The following is a 16,005-nucleotide window of genomic DNA, read 5'->3' as shown; positions in this document are numbered from 1 at the left end:
ACAGAAAATAACAAAGCTTTGGGTTAGATAAACTTGTTAACTAGTATCAACACTGTGACTTAAGAGGTTTTAAACAAAGTAATTTAACTAAGTCTCCGTTTTCTCTTCTACAAAACAGGGATAATAATACCCATCCACCTCACAGGGTTTTTGTGAAGATTAAATACTATTAAACAAGTAAAGTGCCTAACTGAACTCTCTGGCTTTTATTAAGTGCCCAATGAATCATTGGTGATATTATTGACATCAACTGAAGTTTGGCCGTTAATTAACAGTATATCCAATGTAAAGATATTTAGGCTTACTACTAATACTAAGCAGGGGCTTTAAAAGACACATTAAATGGAAATAATACTTTCTTACATACATGCCTCCTTTGAAAATTACTTAAAATAATGTATGAGATGTATTGTGGAAATACAAAATTTTGTAAAAGTAAGGTAATACCTATACACAAGAGTTTTATAAGAAATTGAAGAACAGGCTGCCCCTGGGTGGCTCAGTGGGTTAAAGCCTCTGCCTTCAGCTCAGGTCATGATCCCAGGGTCCTGGGATCAAGCCCCACATCAGGATCTTTGCTCAACAAGGAGCCTGCTTCCCCCTCTCTCTCTCTCTCTCTGCCTGCCTCTCTGCCTACTTGCGATCTCTGTCTGTCAAATAAATAAATAAAATCTTTAAAAAGAACATATGTATATACACATATATTATTTATATATAAAGCTAATTTAGATCTAATTTGTAGTATAATACATATGTGTACATAAATATGTATGTTAAAGTTGGAGCAGTTATGAAAGAGTATGTTTTCAAAAATTAATGCCTTACTTTCACTTCTGACTTCTCATTGTTCTTCAACTATGAATCGGTCATACTTAGCACAGTCCCTTTGATATGGGAAACAAAGGCAAAGAAATGTAACTTAAAACTTCCTTACAGCTTGCAGCCCACTGATGGAAACCTGAAACATGCAGAGCATGACCTTCCTCAAGGAGCTCATGGCAGCCTTAGCACCTTAATGTTTAAAAGTAACATTATAGAGACACCTAGGTGGCTCAGTATGTTAAGCCACTGCCTTTGGCTCAGGTCACGATCCTAGAGTCCTGGGATCGAGTCCTGCATCGGGCTTGTTGCTTGGCAGGGAGCCTGCTTCTCTCTCCCACTCTGCCTGCTTGTGCCCTTGTTCTCTCTGTCTCTCTAACAAATAAATAAAGTCTTTAAAAAAAATAAAAAATTTTTTAAAAAAGTAACTTTATGTTGGTATCAGCTGGCCCCACAATGTCCTGAAAGCCTTGTTTCCAGAATCCTTGGAGATTTGCACCATCCCTAACCCCCACTCACTAAAAAGTACACACTCAATCCTTACAATCCCAATATAGCCCTTTCTGCCAACAGTCCTGCCCCATGAGTAAGGAAGGGGTGAAGGTCTAGGCAGGAGAGGAGGCCCCTGATTTCCCTGACTGGGCTCCGGAACTATTCCTGGCAGGTGTAGACAGCTGAGAGAGCTGAGCAAAAGATAAGGGAACAAACCAAGAATCTCATGACCACAAGCTTCCCAGTCAGTTCTCAATAAAAGATTGCCCCTAAAAGCCCTCAGCAGCAACCCATTCAGGACTCTTCTCACCCTAGAAAGATTTTTCTTTCCTTCCTGCTCTCGCCTTTACTCAATAAACTTCCACTTCACTTCACCCTTTTGTGTCTGCAAGATTCATTCTTTGACTCTGTGAGACAAGAATTCTGCAATCTTGCAACACTTTCTCACAAATAAAAAAATGTAGAACACTATATAAACCTGGGGCAGGAGTTAGGATGGCAGAAGAGTAGGGAGACCCTAAGCTTGCCTCATTCCTCAAACACAGCTGGATAATTATCAAATTCTGAACATCCAGAAATCAATCGTGAAGTCTGAGAGAACAAAACTGCAAGTCTACAAGTAGAAAAGCAAGCACCTTTGGAAGACAGGAGGTGCAGAGAGTTGATATGGGAGAGATATAACTTGGGTACTTCGCAAGGGAGGTAGTCCTGCTTAGGGACACTACTGCAAAGCATTACAAGAAGCAGAGCACAAAATCTGAAATATTAGACATCCGCCACTGCCAAGATTGTCCCCGGCTTAAAAGTGCTCAGGTGGCAAAGAGGGGCAGAAGCCTAGGAGTAGACAAGGTGGTCTGAGGATTCCCTGGGTCGCAAGGAGAACAGGTGACACGTATGTGCTGCACTGTTTTCAGGCATGGGAATGGGGGCTCCGGCTGAGGGCAGCCAGCCTAGGTGCTGGCTCTCTGTTCCACGCTGCCATGAACTTTGAACTGCTGCACAGTTATGGGGCTGCTTTCTTGGCAGAGGCTGACAACAGGAAACATGAAGTGAGACCTTCCCCCACAGAATTAGTGCAGGTCCACACCAGGGGAGTCCCTATAATTTGGAGTTTTGAAACCCAGTCATACTCCCAGAAATAAAACATTTCAGACACAGGCAAGGTGAAGGCAGGGATCTGAGGGCAGCTGGGAACACGATTGATTATTCTTCTGGAGGGAGTCCTGGGGAGTTGGAGGCATAAACCCTCAGCACTAGTTCTAGAGGATGGGGTTTGGGGGGGGCGGGTTTCTGCCATTTTCATCCTGCCCATCAACATTGAAAGCCTTCAGGGAGCAAAACAGAGCCACCTAGTGGAGGCCAGAGCCCTGCACCACCCCCCAACCCCTCGCCCCCTAGAGAGACATCTCCACTAGGGCAAGTCCACCTGAGAAACAGGGCAACAGGGTCCCTCCCCAGAAGACCAGCACAAACAAACATCCTGCACACACCAAGTCTACTGCAAGTGTTACAAAGCTTCTGCTCTAAGGGAAACAGGATCTAGCTTCTTTTTTACTTTTATTTTGTATTATTATTTTTTCATTTTTTCATTTTTAATTCCTTTTTAATTGTTTTTTAATTTTTATTTATATTTTATATTTTTTGTTTGTTTGCTTGTTTATTTATTTACTTTTAGATGGAACTTCTTTTAACAAGCAGACCAAAACACACCCAGGATCTAATTTTGTTGTTGTTGTTGTGGTTGTTGCTGTTTTTCACTTTCTTTCTGGACAAAATAAAAACATGGAGAAATCATCTCAAAAGAAACAACAGAAAGAAGCACGCATGGCCAGCTATATGAATCCAGATAAAGCAGATGTTTGAACTAGAAACTGGCAAGATATACTCTGTGCGAATGGGAAAAATATGCAGCCAAGAACACTTTATCCAGCAAGGCTGTCATTCAAACAGAAGAGAGATAAAGAGTTTCTCAGAAAACACAAACTAAAGGAGTTCATGACCACTAAACCAGCCCTGCAAGCAATATTAAGGGGGACCCTGGAGTAGGGAAAAAAAAGACCAAGCAACAAAGACAAAAAATGACCAGAGAACATCACCAGAAACATCCACTCTATAGGTAACACAATGGCACAAACATTCAAATCTTTCAGAAATCACTCTGAATGCAAAATGGAATAAGGTCCAGTCAAAAAAAACACAGGATACATAGAATGTATTTAAAAAAAAAAAAAAAAAAAGCAAGATCCATCTATATGCTACCTGCAAGAGACACATTTTAGACTTAAAGACACCAGCAGATTAAAAATGGGAGCTGGAGAATCATCTATCATGCTAATGGACATCAAAAGAAAGCCAGAGGAGTTAAGATGGTGGAGAAATAGGGGGGACCCTGACTTTCCTCTGTCCCTTGAACAAGCTGTATTGATGTCAGATCACTTGGAACACTCGGGAAATCCATCTGAGGATTTGAAGAAGGATCTCAGCAGCTGAGGGAGATAGCATGGCAGCTGCAAGGTGTGTGGAAGTGAACTGTGGGAGAGAAAAAGTGCTCTGCTGAGGAGGAGAGGGAATTCTTTCCATGGGGAGAGAAAAGGAGAAGAGTTAAGAGAGTGCAGCCTTGGGTTCACACAAGAAGACTTCTAAGGACCAGAGGCCAAGAAGCCAGGGGAACTAGTGTGGCAGGTTTTTTTGCAAACAGTGTGGAACGCAATCTCTCAGGTTTTGGAAATGCAACACTTGCCAGATTGAAACTGTGGCGTGTGCTTCTGGGGAGGAAGAGGATGGTGGCCAGAGAGCACACAAAGTGGTGTAGGAATCTCCAAGATGCACTGAGAGAAATTGTTTTCCTTCCTGGAGTACACTTGGAAAATGTATACTGCCACACTATGGGCAATCCTTATATCAGAACAAACTAGATTTAAGCCAAAGATTGTACTAAAGAGATGAAGGACACTATATCATAATAAAAGGGTATATCCAACAAGAAGATCTAACAACTGTAAATATATATGCCCCCGGCATGGAGCAGCCAGCTATATAAATCATTAATAACAAATTTAAAGTCATTGATAATAAATACGAGATGACTGGGGAATTTAACACCCACTCACAGCAATGGACAGATCAGTAATTGGAAATAAGGGCTTTAAATGACTCACTGAACCAGATGGACCTAACAGATATATTCAGAGCATTTCATCCTAAAGCAGCAGAATACACATCTTTTTGAGTGTACATGGAACATTCTCTAGAATAGATCACATACTGGGTCACAATCAGCCCTCAACAAGTACAAAAAGACTGAGATCATACCATGCATATTTTCAGACACAGTGCTATGAAACTCGAAGTCAACCACAAAGAAAAAATGTGGAAGGACCACAAATACATGGAAGTTAAAGAACATCCAATCACAAGAATGAATGGGTCACCAGGAAATTAAAGAAGTACTTAACAAATACATGGAAGCAATGAAAAATTAAACATGACAGTCTAAAACCTTTGGGATGCACCAAAGCTGGTCCAGAGGGAAGTATAGTAAGTACTGGCCTTTTCAAGAAGCAGAGAAGTCAAATACACACCTAAATTTACACCTACAGAGCTAGAAAAGAATCAGAAAATAAAGCCTAAATCCAGGAGGAGAGGGAAAACAATAAAGATTAGAGCAGAAATCGATGATATAGAAAATAGAAAAGCAGTAGAATACTAGATCAATGAAACCAGGAGCTGGTTCTTTGAAAGATTAGCAAGACTGCTAAACCCCTAGCCAGACTTATCAAGCAGAAAAGAGAAAGAAACCAAATTTTAAAAATCATGAATGAAAGAGGAAATATCCCAGCCAACACTGCAGAAATAAAAACAATCATAAGAGAATACTTTAAAAAAATTATATACCAACAAACTGGGCAACCTGGGAGCAATGGACAAATTCATAGAAACTTATAAACTACCAAAACTGAACCAGGAAGAAATAAAAAATTTGAACAGATCCAAAACCAGCAAAGAAATAGAATCAGTAATCAAAAATCTACCAACAAACAACGTCCTACCCAGATGGTTTCCCAGGAGAATTCTACTAGACATGTAAAGAGTTAATACCTACTCTTCTGAAACTGTTCCAAAAAACCAAAATGGAAGGAAATCTTCCTGACTCGTTCTACAAAGCCTGCATTACCCTGATTCCAAAACTAGACAAAGGCCCACTAAAAAAGAAAATTAATAATGTCCAATAACCCTGATGAATACAGAAGCATAAGTTCTCAATAAAATACTAGCAAAGCAAATTCGACATTACATTAAAGGATTATTCACCATAACCAAATGAGATTTTTTTTCCTTGGCTGCAGTGGGTTTAACACCCATGAATCAATCAGTGTGATACACCACATTAATAAAAGAAAGGTTAAGAACCATATGATGCTCTCAATAGATGCAGAAAGAGCATTTGACAAAAATACAAAATCCTTTCATGATATAAACCCTCAACAAAGTAGGGATAGATGGAACATATCTCAACATCATAAACACAATATAAGAAAAACCAACAGTTAATTTTTTCCTCAATGGGGAAAAACTGAGAGGCCTTCCCTACAGTCAGGAACAAGACAAGGATGTTTACTCTCACCATTATTATTTAACATAGTTCTGAAATTCTTAGCCTCGGCAATCATACAACAAAAAGAAAAAAAAAGCCATCCAAATTGGCAAGGAAGAAGTCAAACTTTCACTCCTCACAGATGACATGGTGCTCTATGTAGAAAACACAAAGGATGCCACCAAAATATTACCAGAACCTATCCATGAATTCAGCAAAGTTGCAGGATATAAAATCAATGTGCAGAAATCTGTTGCATTTCTATACATCAATAATGAAGGAGCGGGAAGAGAAATCAAGGGATCAATCCCATTTGCTGTTACACCAAAAACAGTAAGACAACGAGGAATAAATCTAATTAAAGAAGTAAAAGATATAGGGGTACCTGAGTGGCTCAGTTGGTTAAGCATCCAACTCTTGATTATAGCTCAAGTCATGATCTTATAGGCTGTTAGACCCAGCCCTGTGTCAGGCTCTGTGCTTATGGGGGGAGGTGTGCTTGAAGATTCTTTCCCTCTACATCTCCCGCCACATGTGTGTTCTCTCTCTCTCTCTCTCTCTCAAATAAATAAATAAATAAATCTTTTTTAAAAAACAAGAAGAAGAAGAAAAAGATCCCCACTCTCAAAACTACAGAAACACTTATGAAAGAAATTGAAGAGGACACAAAGAAATGGAAAAACATTCAATGCTCATGGATTAGAAGAATAAACATTGTTAAAATGTCTATACCACCCAAAGCAATATACACATTTAATGAAATCGCTATCAAAATACCACCAGCATTTTTCACAGAAATAGAACAAACAATCTTGCAATTTGTATGGAACTACAAAAGACCCCAAATAGCCAAAGCAGTTCTGAAAAAGAAAACAAAACTGGAGGCATCACGATTCCAGATTTCAAGCTATATTACAAAGCTGTAGTCATCAGGACACTACGGTACTGGCATAAAAATAGACACACAGATGAATGGAACACCATAGAGAACCCAGAAGTGGACCCAAAACTGTATGGTCAACTAATCCTCAACAAAGCAAGAAAGAACATCCAATAGAAAAAAGATAGTCTCTTCAACAAATGACGTTGGGAAAACTGGACAGCAACATGCAAAAGAATGAAACTGTACTACTTTCTTACACCATACCCCAAAATAAATTCAAAATGGGTTAAAGACCTTAATGTGAGAATGGAAACCATGAAAATCCTAGAGGAAGGCAGAAATGTCTTTGACTTAGGCCATAGCAACTTCTTAATAGACATTCACCACAGGCAAGGGAAACAAAACAAAAAATGAACTATCAGGACTTCAAGTAAAAAGCCTCTGCACAGCAAAGCAAACAATCAACAAAACTAAAAGGTAATATATGGAATGGGAGAAGATATTTACAAATGACATTTCTGATAAAGGGTTAGTATTCAAAATGTATAAAGACTTTACTTATCAAAGTCAATACCTAAAAAATAAATAACCCAGTTAAGAAATGGGCAGAAGACATGAACTGACACTGTTCCAAAAAAAGACATCCATACAGCTAACAGACAGATGAAAAAATGCTCAACACCACTCATCATTATCAAAATAAAAATTAAAACCATTATGAGATACCATCTCCAACCTGTCAGAATGGCTAAAACCACAGGTGTTGGCCAGGATGCAGAGAAAGGGGAACCCTCTCACCCTTCTGGTGGGAATGCAAACTGGTACAGCCACTCTGGAGAACAGTATGGACCTTTGTCCAAATGTTAAAAATAGAGCTACCCTATGACCCAGCAATTGCATTTCTAGGTATTTATCAAAAGGATACAAAAATACTGATTCAAAAGGATACATGTACCTCAAAATTTATAGCAGCATTATCAACAATAGCCAAACTATGGAGAAAGCCCAAATGTCCATAAACTGTTGAATGGATAAAGGAAGTGAATGTGTATATATACAATGAAATATTACTCAGCCAACAAAAAGAATGTAATCTTGCCATTTGCAATCACTTGGATGGAGCTGGAGTGTATTATGCTAAGTAAAATAAGACAGAAAAAAAGCAAATACCCTATGACCTCACATATATGTTGAATTTAACAAAGAAAACAGATGAACATATGGGAATAGGGAAAAGAAAAAAAAGAGGGAAACAAGCTGTGAGAGACTCTTAACAATAGAGAACAAACTGAGGGCTGATGGAGTGATATGAGTGGAGGATGGGTTAGATGGGTGATTGGTATTAAGGAGAACACTTGTGAATGATGAGCACTGAGTGCTGCACCTAAGTGATGAATCACTCCAAAACCAATATTGCAGTGTATGTTAACCACCTAAAAAAATTTTTTTAATGCAACAAAATCAAAATCAAAATAAAATTTAAAAAATTATTTGTAATGAAATTCAACAAAGTTCTGACATTTCCTGCAATAAATACTTTTGTTGTCTTAAAAAAAAAATAGTCTATTTTGTCTGATAGATCTATTGCTACTCCAGACTATTTTAGCTTCCATTTGCATGTAATATCTCTCTCCAAACCTTCACTTTCAGTTTGTGTGTGGTTTTTTTTCTGTTGTAGGCGGCATACAGATGGGTCATGTTCTTTTATCCATCCTGCCACTCTATTCTGACATGTTTTTAACAATCCTCACTATGAGATTTCACAAAATACAGTCTCATTCCCTTCCTAACGTATTTTTGCAATTGGGTTTGTTATCTTTGACTGTTCTTAATGGTATTTCTCTTTCCAACTCTCTTACACTTAAAATTTCAGGTTTATATTTTGTAGTACTTGGTCCATTTACAGCTAATTGGTGCTATAAGTAAACACTAAATTTTTCACTTCAAATATTTAAAACAAGATAAACATAATCAATAAATCTTACTTTTAAATAAACTTACATAGCTTCTGGATTCATTATACAAATTGCTCCTGAACAGTGACATTTCTTTGTGTCATCATATGACATTCCCAGACTGAGTCCGAGCATCTGTGTAACAATAATGGAAAATGCCTCCAATGTTATCTCCTTGGGGTACTACATTAACAAAAACAAAATTTCAAATGAAAGACAAATCATTAAAAGGTGATAAAAAGTGGTAATTTTCTAATTTTGAACATATTTATTATTTTATCAAATACTTAAGGACAGAAAATACAGCTCTTTGGACAGGTGAAAAGCTGAAGTTCTTCTTATGAAATTTTATTGAGAAATAAGCAAATTGAGTCTATGCCAAGCTTGATCATGATTCAACAACAAAATACCTAATATAATTCCTAAGTACCTATCACAACAATATAAAAGAGCTGTTTTTCATTGTATCTTTTGGCTACATGGACCATGATCTTCAATTTACCTAATTTCTTACAATAGCTCTTATATACATTTAGAATGGTCCACATAATATTCTGCTTCCCAGCACATGAAATGGCCACAAAACCAGATTACTCAGTTCAAGGGTGCTATCAGTTTCCTAATGGGATTCTCCATGACTCCATAACTCATATCAGGAGAAACAACAGAAAGATTCTCAAGGTAGCTTTCTTGTATAATACCACCCACATATTTAACAAGTGCAGAGATAACTTCCATGTCAAGGAGAAATATGATACTGGTAATTCATGATGAGCAAAAACATCATGATTTCTCCAGTTATGACCAAATCTGGCATCGAATAAAGTACAGGTGAGGACAGGTTGGGGGAAAATCAGGGCACTTCATTGCTCCAATGACAAGCTCTAGTAAAAATTTATGATTCAACTGGATTGTTAATAGTACTAGAGGATACATATTATGAAAAATATAAAGGAAAAGCTGTGAACAAGCAACTGAGAATGCAAATAGGCAGTTGTAAGCCTCTGAAGCAGCACTGGAGTAATTCCCCATCTCCTATAGTAGTTGGATGGACATGGCTGAGGACCATGCACAAAGCATAAGGACTGCAGGGCTACAGCACTAACTTAATTCTCAAATCTACCAGATTTGGTAGGGAAGGTGTTAAAATCTGAAACTTGGTAAAGGAACAACTGGAGTGACATGGACAAATATACTTAGATTTTCTTTTCCAGCATAGGAAGCCTCCCTCCAAACAATATGAGAATGAGAGAGACGCATCAAAAATAAGTTTTGATACCATTTGTCTCACCAACCCTCGTGGCCTCCTGGTCCGTATTAAGAATTACATCACAACCGAAGTGATATTACCAAGATGGCATCATAGGTCATTCCCAATTTCACTGCCCCCTTGCAACAAGAACAACTAACACTACTCTTGGACAGAAACTACTCTGAAGATCCTAGAACATGGAGGTCAGACTGAAGCACTCCCTGCACTACAGAAAACAAAACAGACCACATTGGAAGGGTAAGAAGAGTAGCTACACACTGACTGTTCTGCCCTTCCTCAAGACTGGTATAATGCCATACTAGGAGGTCTTCTCATTTCTCACTTGGAGGTGAGACTTCTCACCTCCAAGTGAGAAATGAGAGCCCAGGGTGGACATCCAGCTCCCCTAGGATTTTAGATGACTTCTTAGGAGTCCCCAGTCTGATTTGCCCTCACAAGGAGCACAGAGGATGCTACATGAATTGAACATGGGAAATCTGTGACAGAGAAGAATGGAAGGACTTAAAACAATGAACACTCAGATCTTGGCAGACCAAGTTCTCACCCACAGCACCCAAAAAATAGTCCCAACCAGCAGTTTTGCCTATCTGTAGAGCTAAGATGTAACGCAGTCTGACCAGGGAACCCAATGAACAGTAGGTCTTCCTGATTCAGGTCATCAAAGAGCCTGGCCGTTGAAGCCTGGTCTGTCCCTCAACCCCACCCAGGTAGAGAGTTGAATCATAACCCTCCCAATGTTGAATGCACCTTCTAGTGCCACCTGACCAGAAGTCAGGTCATAATACCTAGAAGCTGCATAGCTCAGCAATATTCAAGTGGAGTGTACAGTAGGAATAGCTGTTGTCCACAGAGCAAAACCAGTGGTACCTTTCAGCCAGGAACTTGGGGTACATGTCAGCCTAAGACCACAGATAGCCTTCCTGTGCTTAAAGTCAGTTCTTCCCAGATAGGAAAGATGATTCATACCCCTTCCATGGCTGAATGTAGCTCCTGGCCCTGCCCAGCCATAAGCTTAACTGCAAATATATATAAGAGGCTGCTTAGAAAAGTCTCTCCTGCTCTGCCCAAGAATGGGATTTAATTTTCAGCCCTATTGACTGCTGAATGTAGCTCCTGGCCCTAACTGAACAGAAAACCTAGCTGGTACCTCTGATAGCTGTGCAGCTCAGCATCTCTTGGACAGAGAGAATGACAGGCAGCAGTGATTATCCACAAGGCAAAGCCAATGGCATCATTTGACTGTGGAACTTAGGGTACAGGTCAGTTTGAGTCAAGACCAACAAGCCATCTGATTCTCATTCTCTACTTTTGCAGAGAAACTAATTTGCAGTCCTGCCCATTGCTAAATACTGACTTCAGCCAGCCTAGATCAGAGAACCTAACCAGTGTACCTGGGAAACTGCATAGCCCCATAGTGACACATGAATGGAGAGCACAGCCCATGGCTTTCCCCATCTTCAGAACAAAACCACTGTCCTATCTAGCCAAGAATTCAGTGTACGATATTGCCTGTTTTGTGTCCCCAGACAATGGGCCATACAGGATTTGGGGTACATTCTGCTATCCTGCCATGTCAGGGAAGCTAAATCATAGTCCATCTCCTGCTGAGTAAGTACCTGTCCTCCCCATCTAGGAAGCCTGATGAATGAACCCAGGCAAGTGCTGAGCATCTCCCACACTTGGGAAGGGAACCAAGCCAGCCATCCTATCCAACAGTTACCAGCTAGCAGCACTTCCATTCCCAACCCCAGAGCTCAGGCAGTAGACTCACCCAAAAATAGACCCTGAGAGCAAGCTTCACCTTCCCCAGGGCACTACCAGTGGTCATGTCTCAAAACCCAAACTGAGCTGACTGATAATGAACTATCTCCACAAAAGCAAAGCTGTAAAGTCTGAAAAGGAGACCACTTACTCAAATGCAGATATACCAATGGAGGCTCCTAGATGGCAACCTAGGAAGACCCTGAACTCATCTTTTCCAAAGACATACCCAATCTATGCCTACCTATAGAGCAATTCCTCCTGAAAAAGAACTAAGGGCACATTAAACAGCTTCTGGACAACACAGGATAGAGGAAACACATAGAGAAATGAAGGAGATATGGAGACACAAAAATGACAGGAACACCACCCCTGATTCTATAGTCTAGAGTGTGGGAGGATAGCACTGAGGGACTGTGAGCAGATTCATTTTTAAAAGCCAGAATTTAAAAGGGAAACCAGAATATGAAGGAACTAACCCTCCACCAAGTGATGGGGAATCAGAGAGGCTGACACCACTATTTACATTATCCTGTTGACTTGATAGCACAGATGGGAGCAAAATTCAGGCACTTTAGCCAGCCTACCCCCTTACCTAACCCTGGGCCCCTAGCCAACACCATCCCTAGACACTCTGGAATACAGGGAGGACAAAAGTGCCACAGAGCCACTATAACAACTGGAATATAAAGGAACCAGCCCTAGAATTCTATCAAGTGTCCAGAGAGCTGTGGAACACTCTCAAGGGCCAGAGGGGCAGGGAAGTACCATTGCTTACATTCCTCCTCCACCTTGATAGCAGAGACAAAAGCAGAGTCATGGCACCCTAGCAAGCCCAGTGCCTGGGATTCTGGCCCACATGAGACCCAGTGCTGCCCCCAGAAAAGCCTCACAGTGGGGCCCCAGTGTGGCATACACAGGGAAATCCTTGGACAGTGCTGGCAATAGTGCCAACCATCTCACCAAGATGACATATGTACAAAGTATCCTCAGTTACTCCAGGCCAACATCCACTCTACAGAGAACCCCAGAACCCAATGGCAAGTGCCTACTTCAGCTTCAGCCATCGCACCAGTGCAGTCCCAGTATGAAGTGCCCCAGGACTTTCAGCCCACACCCGTTACAGATACAGCAAGGCAACCAAAGCTATCAGGCACACACAGTCCACATAAGGGGTGCTCCTATAAAATATCATTTCTTCAAGTCTAAAAGAAGCAGCTGTTCTACTTAATTCATAGAAACAAACACAAAAAGACAAACAAAATGAGGCAGCAGAGGAATCTGTTCGAAACTAAAGAAGAAGACAAAAGTCTCAGAAAAAGAGCTAAACAAAACAGAAATAAGCAACCTACCTGATAAAGAGATAAAAGTAATGGTCAAAAACATCCTCACTGGAGGGACGCCTAGGTGGTTAAGTCAGTTAAACATCTGTCTTCAGCTCATGTCATGAACCCAGGGTCCTGGGATTGAGCCCCATGTTGGGCTCCCTGCTCAGTGGGGAGCCTGCTTCTCCCTTTCCCTCTCCCCCCAGTTCCTGATCTCTCTCTCTCTCTCTATCTTAAATAAATAAATAAATAAATAAATAAAAATATGCTCACTGGACTGGAAAGAATGATGATGAATGAACTCATGGGAACTTCAACAAAGAGACAAAAAATACTTTTTTAAAAAATCACACTTGAAGAATAGAATAACTAAAATGAAAAATACAGTAGAGAGAATCAAAAAAAGATTAGAGAAAGCAGAAGATGAATTAATGTTTGGGAAGACAGGGTAATAGAAAGTACCCAAGTTGAACAGCAACAAAGTAAAAACAAATTTTTTAAATGAGGATATGTTAAGGGATCTCTGGTATGACATCAAGCATACTAATACTCTCATTAGAGAGATCCCCAAAATAAAGAGAGAGAAGAGAGCAGAAAACTTATTTGGAGAAATACTGGCTGCAAACTTCACTAACCTGGGGAAAAAAACAGACACCCAGGTCCAGGAAGCAGACAGCCACAAAGAAAATAAACCACAGGAAGCACACACTACAATACATAATAATTAAAATGGCAAAGATTAAGATAAAGAGAGATAAAGAGAGAATCTTAAAAGTACCAAGAGCAAAACAAGTAGTTATATACAAGGAAACCCCTTAATAAAGCTATCAGCTGGTTTTTCAGTAGGAACCTTGCAGGCCAAAATGTAGTAGCATAACATATTTAAAATGCTGAAAGGAGATTGGGGCGCCTGGGTGGCTCAGTGGATTAAGCCGCTGCCTTCGGCTCAGGTCATGATCTCAGGGTCCTGGGATCGAGCCCCACATCGGGCTCTCTGCTCAGCAGGGAGTCTGCTTCCTCCTCTCTCTCTGCCTGCCTCTCTGCCTACTTGTGATCTCTCTCTGTCATAAATAAATAAAAATCTTAAAAAAAAAAAAATGCTGAAAGAAGAAAACTACAAACAATAATACTCTCCCTGACAAGGCTATCATTCAGAATTCAAGGACACAAAGAGTTTCTCAGACAAACAAAAGTTAAAAGAATTTATCACCACTAAACTGACCTTTAAAAATATGTCAAAGGGACTTCAATGAAAAAGACAAGACGGGACACCTGGGTAGCTCAGTGGATTAAGCCTCTGGCCTTCGGCTCAAGTCATGATCTCAGAGTCCTAGGATCGAGCCCCGAGTCGGGCTCTTTGCTCAGTGGGGAGCCTGCTTCCCTTCTTCTCTCTCTGCCTGCCTCTCTGCCTACTTGTGATCTCTGTCGGTCAAATAAATAAATAAAATCTTTAAAAAAAAAAAGAAAGAAAGAAAGAAAGAAAAAGATAAGACAATAATTATTAGGAAATTATAAAAACAAAATTTCATGAGCAGAAGAAACAAAACAAATGAGCCTAGCAGTAAAAAAAGAGAGAGGGGGCAAACCAAGAAACAGACTCTCAAAAGCAGAGAACAAGCTGATGCTTACCAGAGGGGAGGTGGGTTTCAGGATGGATGAAATAGGTAATGGGATTAGGAAGCGTACTTGTGATAAGCACCAGGTTTTGTATGGAAGTGTAAAATCACTAATTGTACACTGAAAATAATATTATACTGTATGTTAACTGGAATTTAAATAACAACTTAAAAAAAAAGAATGAAGTCATGCCACTTGCAACAACGGGATGGATGGATTCAGAAGGTATAATGCTGAGTGAAATAAGTCAGAGAAAGAGAAATACCATCTGATTTCACTCATACATGGAATTTAAGAAACAAAACAAATGAAAGGGAAGGAAAGAAGCAAAACAAAAACTAGACTTCTAACTATGAAGGACAAACTGATGGTTAGCATAAGGAGGGGGGAGGGTACAGGTGAAATAGGTGAAGGGGATTAAGAGTACACTTATCTTGATGAGCACTGAGTAATATACAGAATTATCCAATCACTATATTGTACCCCTGAAATGAATACAACACTGTATGTTAACTATACTGGAAATAAAATTTTTAAAAAGACCTATATGAAAAAATTAAAATATTTTAGATTTCTATATTCCTTCCTCAATCCTTATGTTAAATGGTAAAGTAGTTCGAAAATATTCTTCTTAGGGTGCCTGGGTGGCTCAGTGGGTTAAAGCCTCTACCTTCGGCTCAGGTCATAATCCCAGGGTCCTGGGATCAAGTCCCACATTGGGCTCTCTGCTCTGAGGGGAGCCTGCTTCCTCCTCTCTCTCTCTGCCTGCCTCTCTGCCTACTTGTCATCTCTGTCTGTCAAGTAAATAGATAAAATCTTTAAAAAAATTAAATAAAATATTCTTCCTAGCTTTCCAGAAAAATAAAGGTAAATCTAGACCTGTGGCACTGGTAGACCTAGCCCATTTTGAATTGTACTCAAGTGTAATAAATGTTCCTCAGTCATATCTGGCCCACATCTATCTCATGTTTCCAATGCCCCAAAAGCAAACAGAAAAGCTACAGGTGAGAGATGGTCAGTCATAGCTGGGAGTTCCCTCTTGTCTTCCTGCTAGGGTAGGAGCAGGCAATGAGTTTCCTGTAGGAGAGACCTCCTGCCTAAAAAGTCCTACACCCAGAACACTGGGCAAAGAATCTGGTCAAAAACAAAAGAAAATTATTTCTTGTAATTAAAGGAATGTAAAGAATAATTTTGAAAATAATTTAACACCTAATACATTTAGGATATAACCCACAGGATGCCAGAAAAAGTAGATAACATTGAAAGAAAAATCTGGTCTAGAAATA

At 39.8% G+C, this 16,005-nt stretch overlaps 1 protein-coding gene across 1 annotated transcript in view; it reads right to left on the bottom strand.

Annotated features, from left to right (window-relative positions):
* The window catches only part of ADAM32 (ADAM metallopeptidase domain 32), a 184,102-nt gene that overhangs the window by 91,134 nt on the left and 76,963 nt on the right, over positions 1-16,005 (bottom strand). Inside the window, 1 exon segment of the mRNA XM_047717148.1 lies at positions 8,790-8,926. Within this exon segment, the coding sequence (XP_047573104.1) occupies positions 8,790-8,926 (137 nt within the window).

The sequence above is a fragment of the Lutra lutra genome, chromosome 2 (genome assembly GCF_902655055.1).
Source record: "Lutra lutra chromosome 2, mLutLut1.2, whole genome shotgun sequence".
Lineage (NCBI taxonomy): Eukaryota > Metazoa > Chordata > Mammalia > Carnivora > Mustelidae > Lutra > Lutra lutra.
This window is presented reverse-complemented; position numbering and strand designations above follow the sequence as displayed.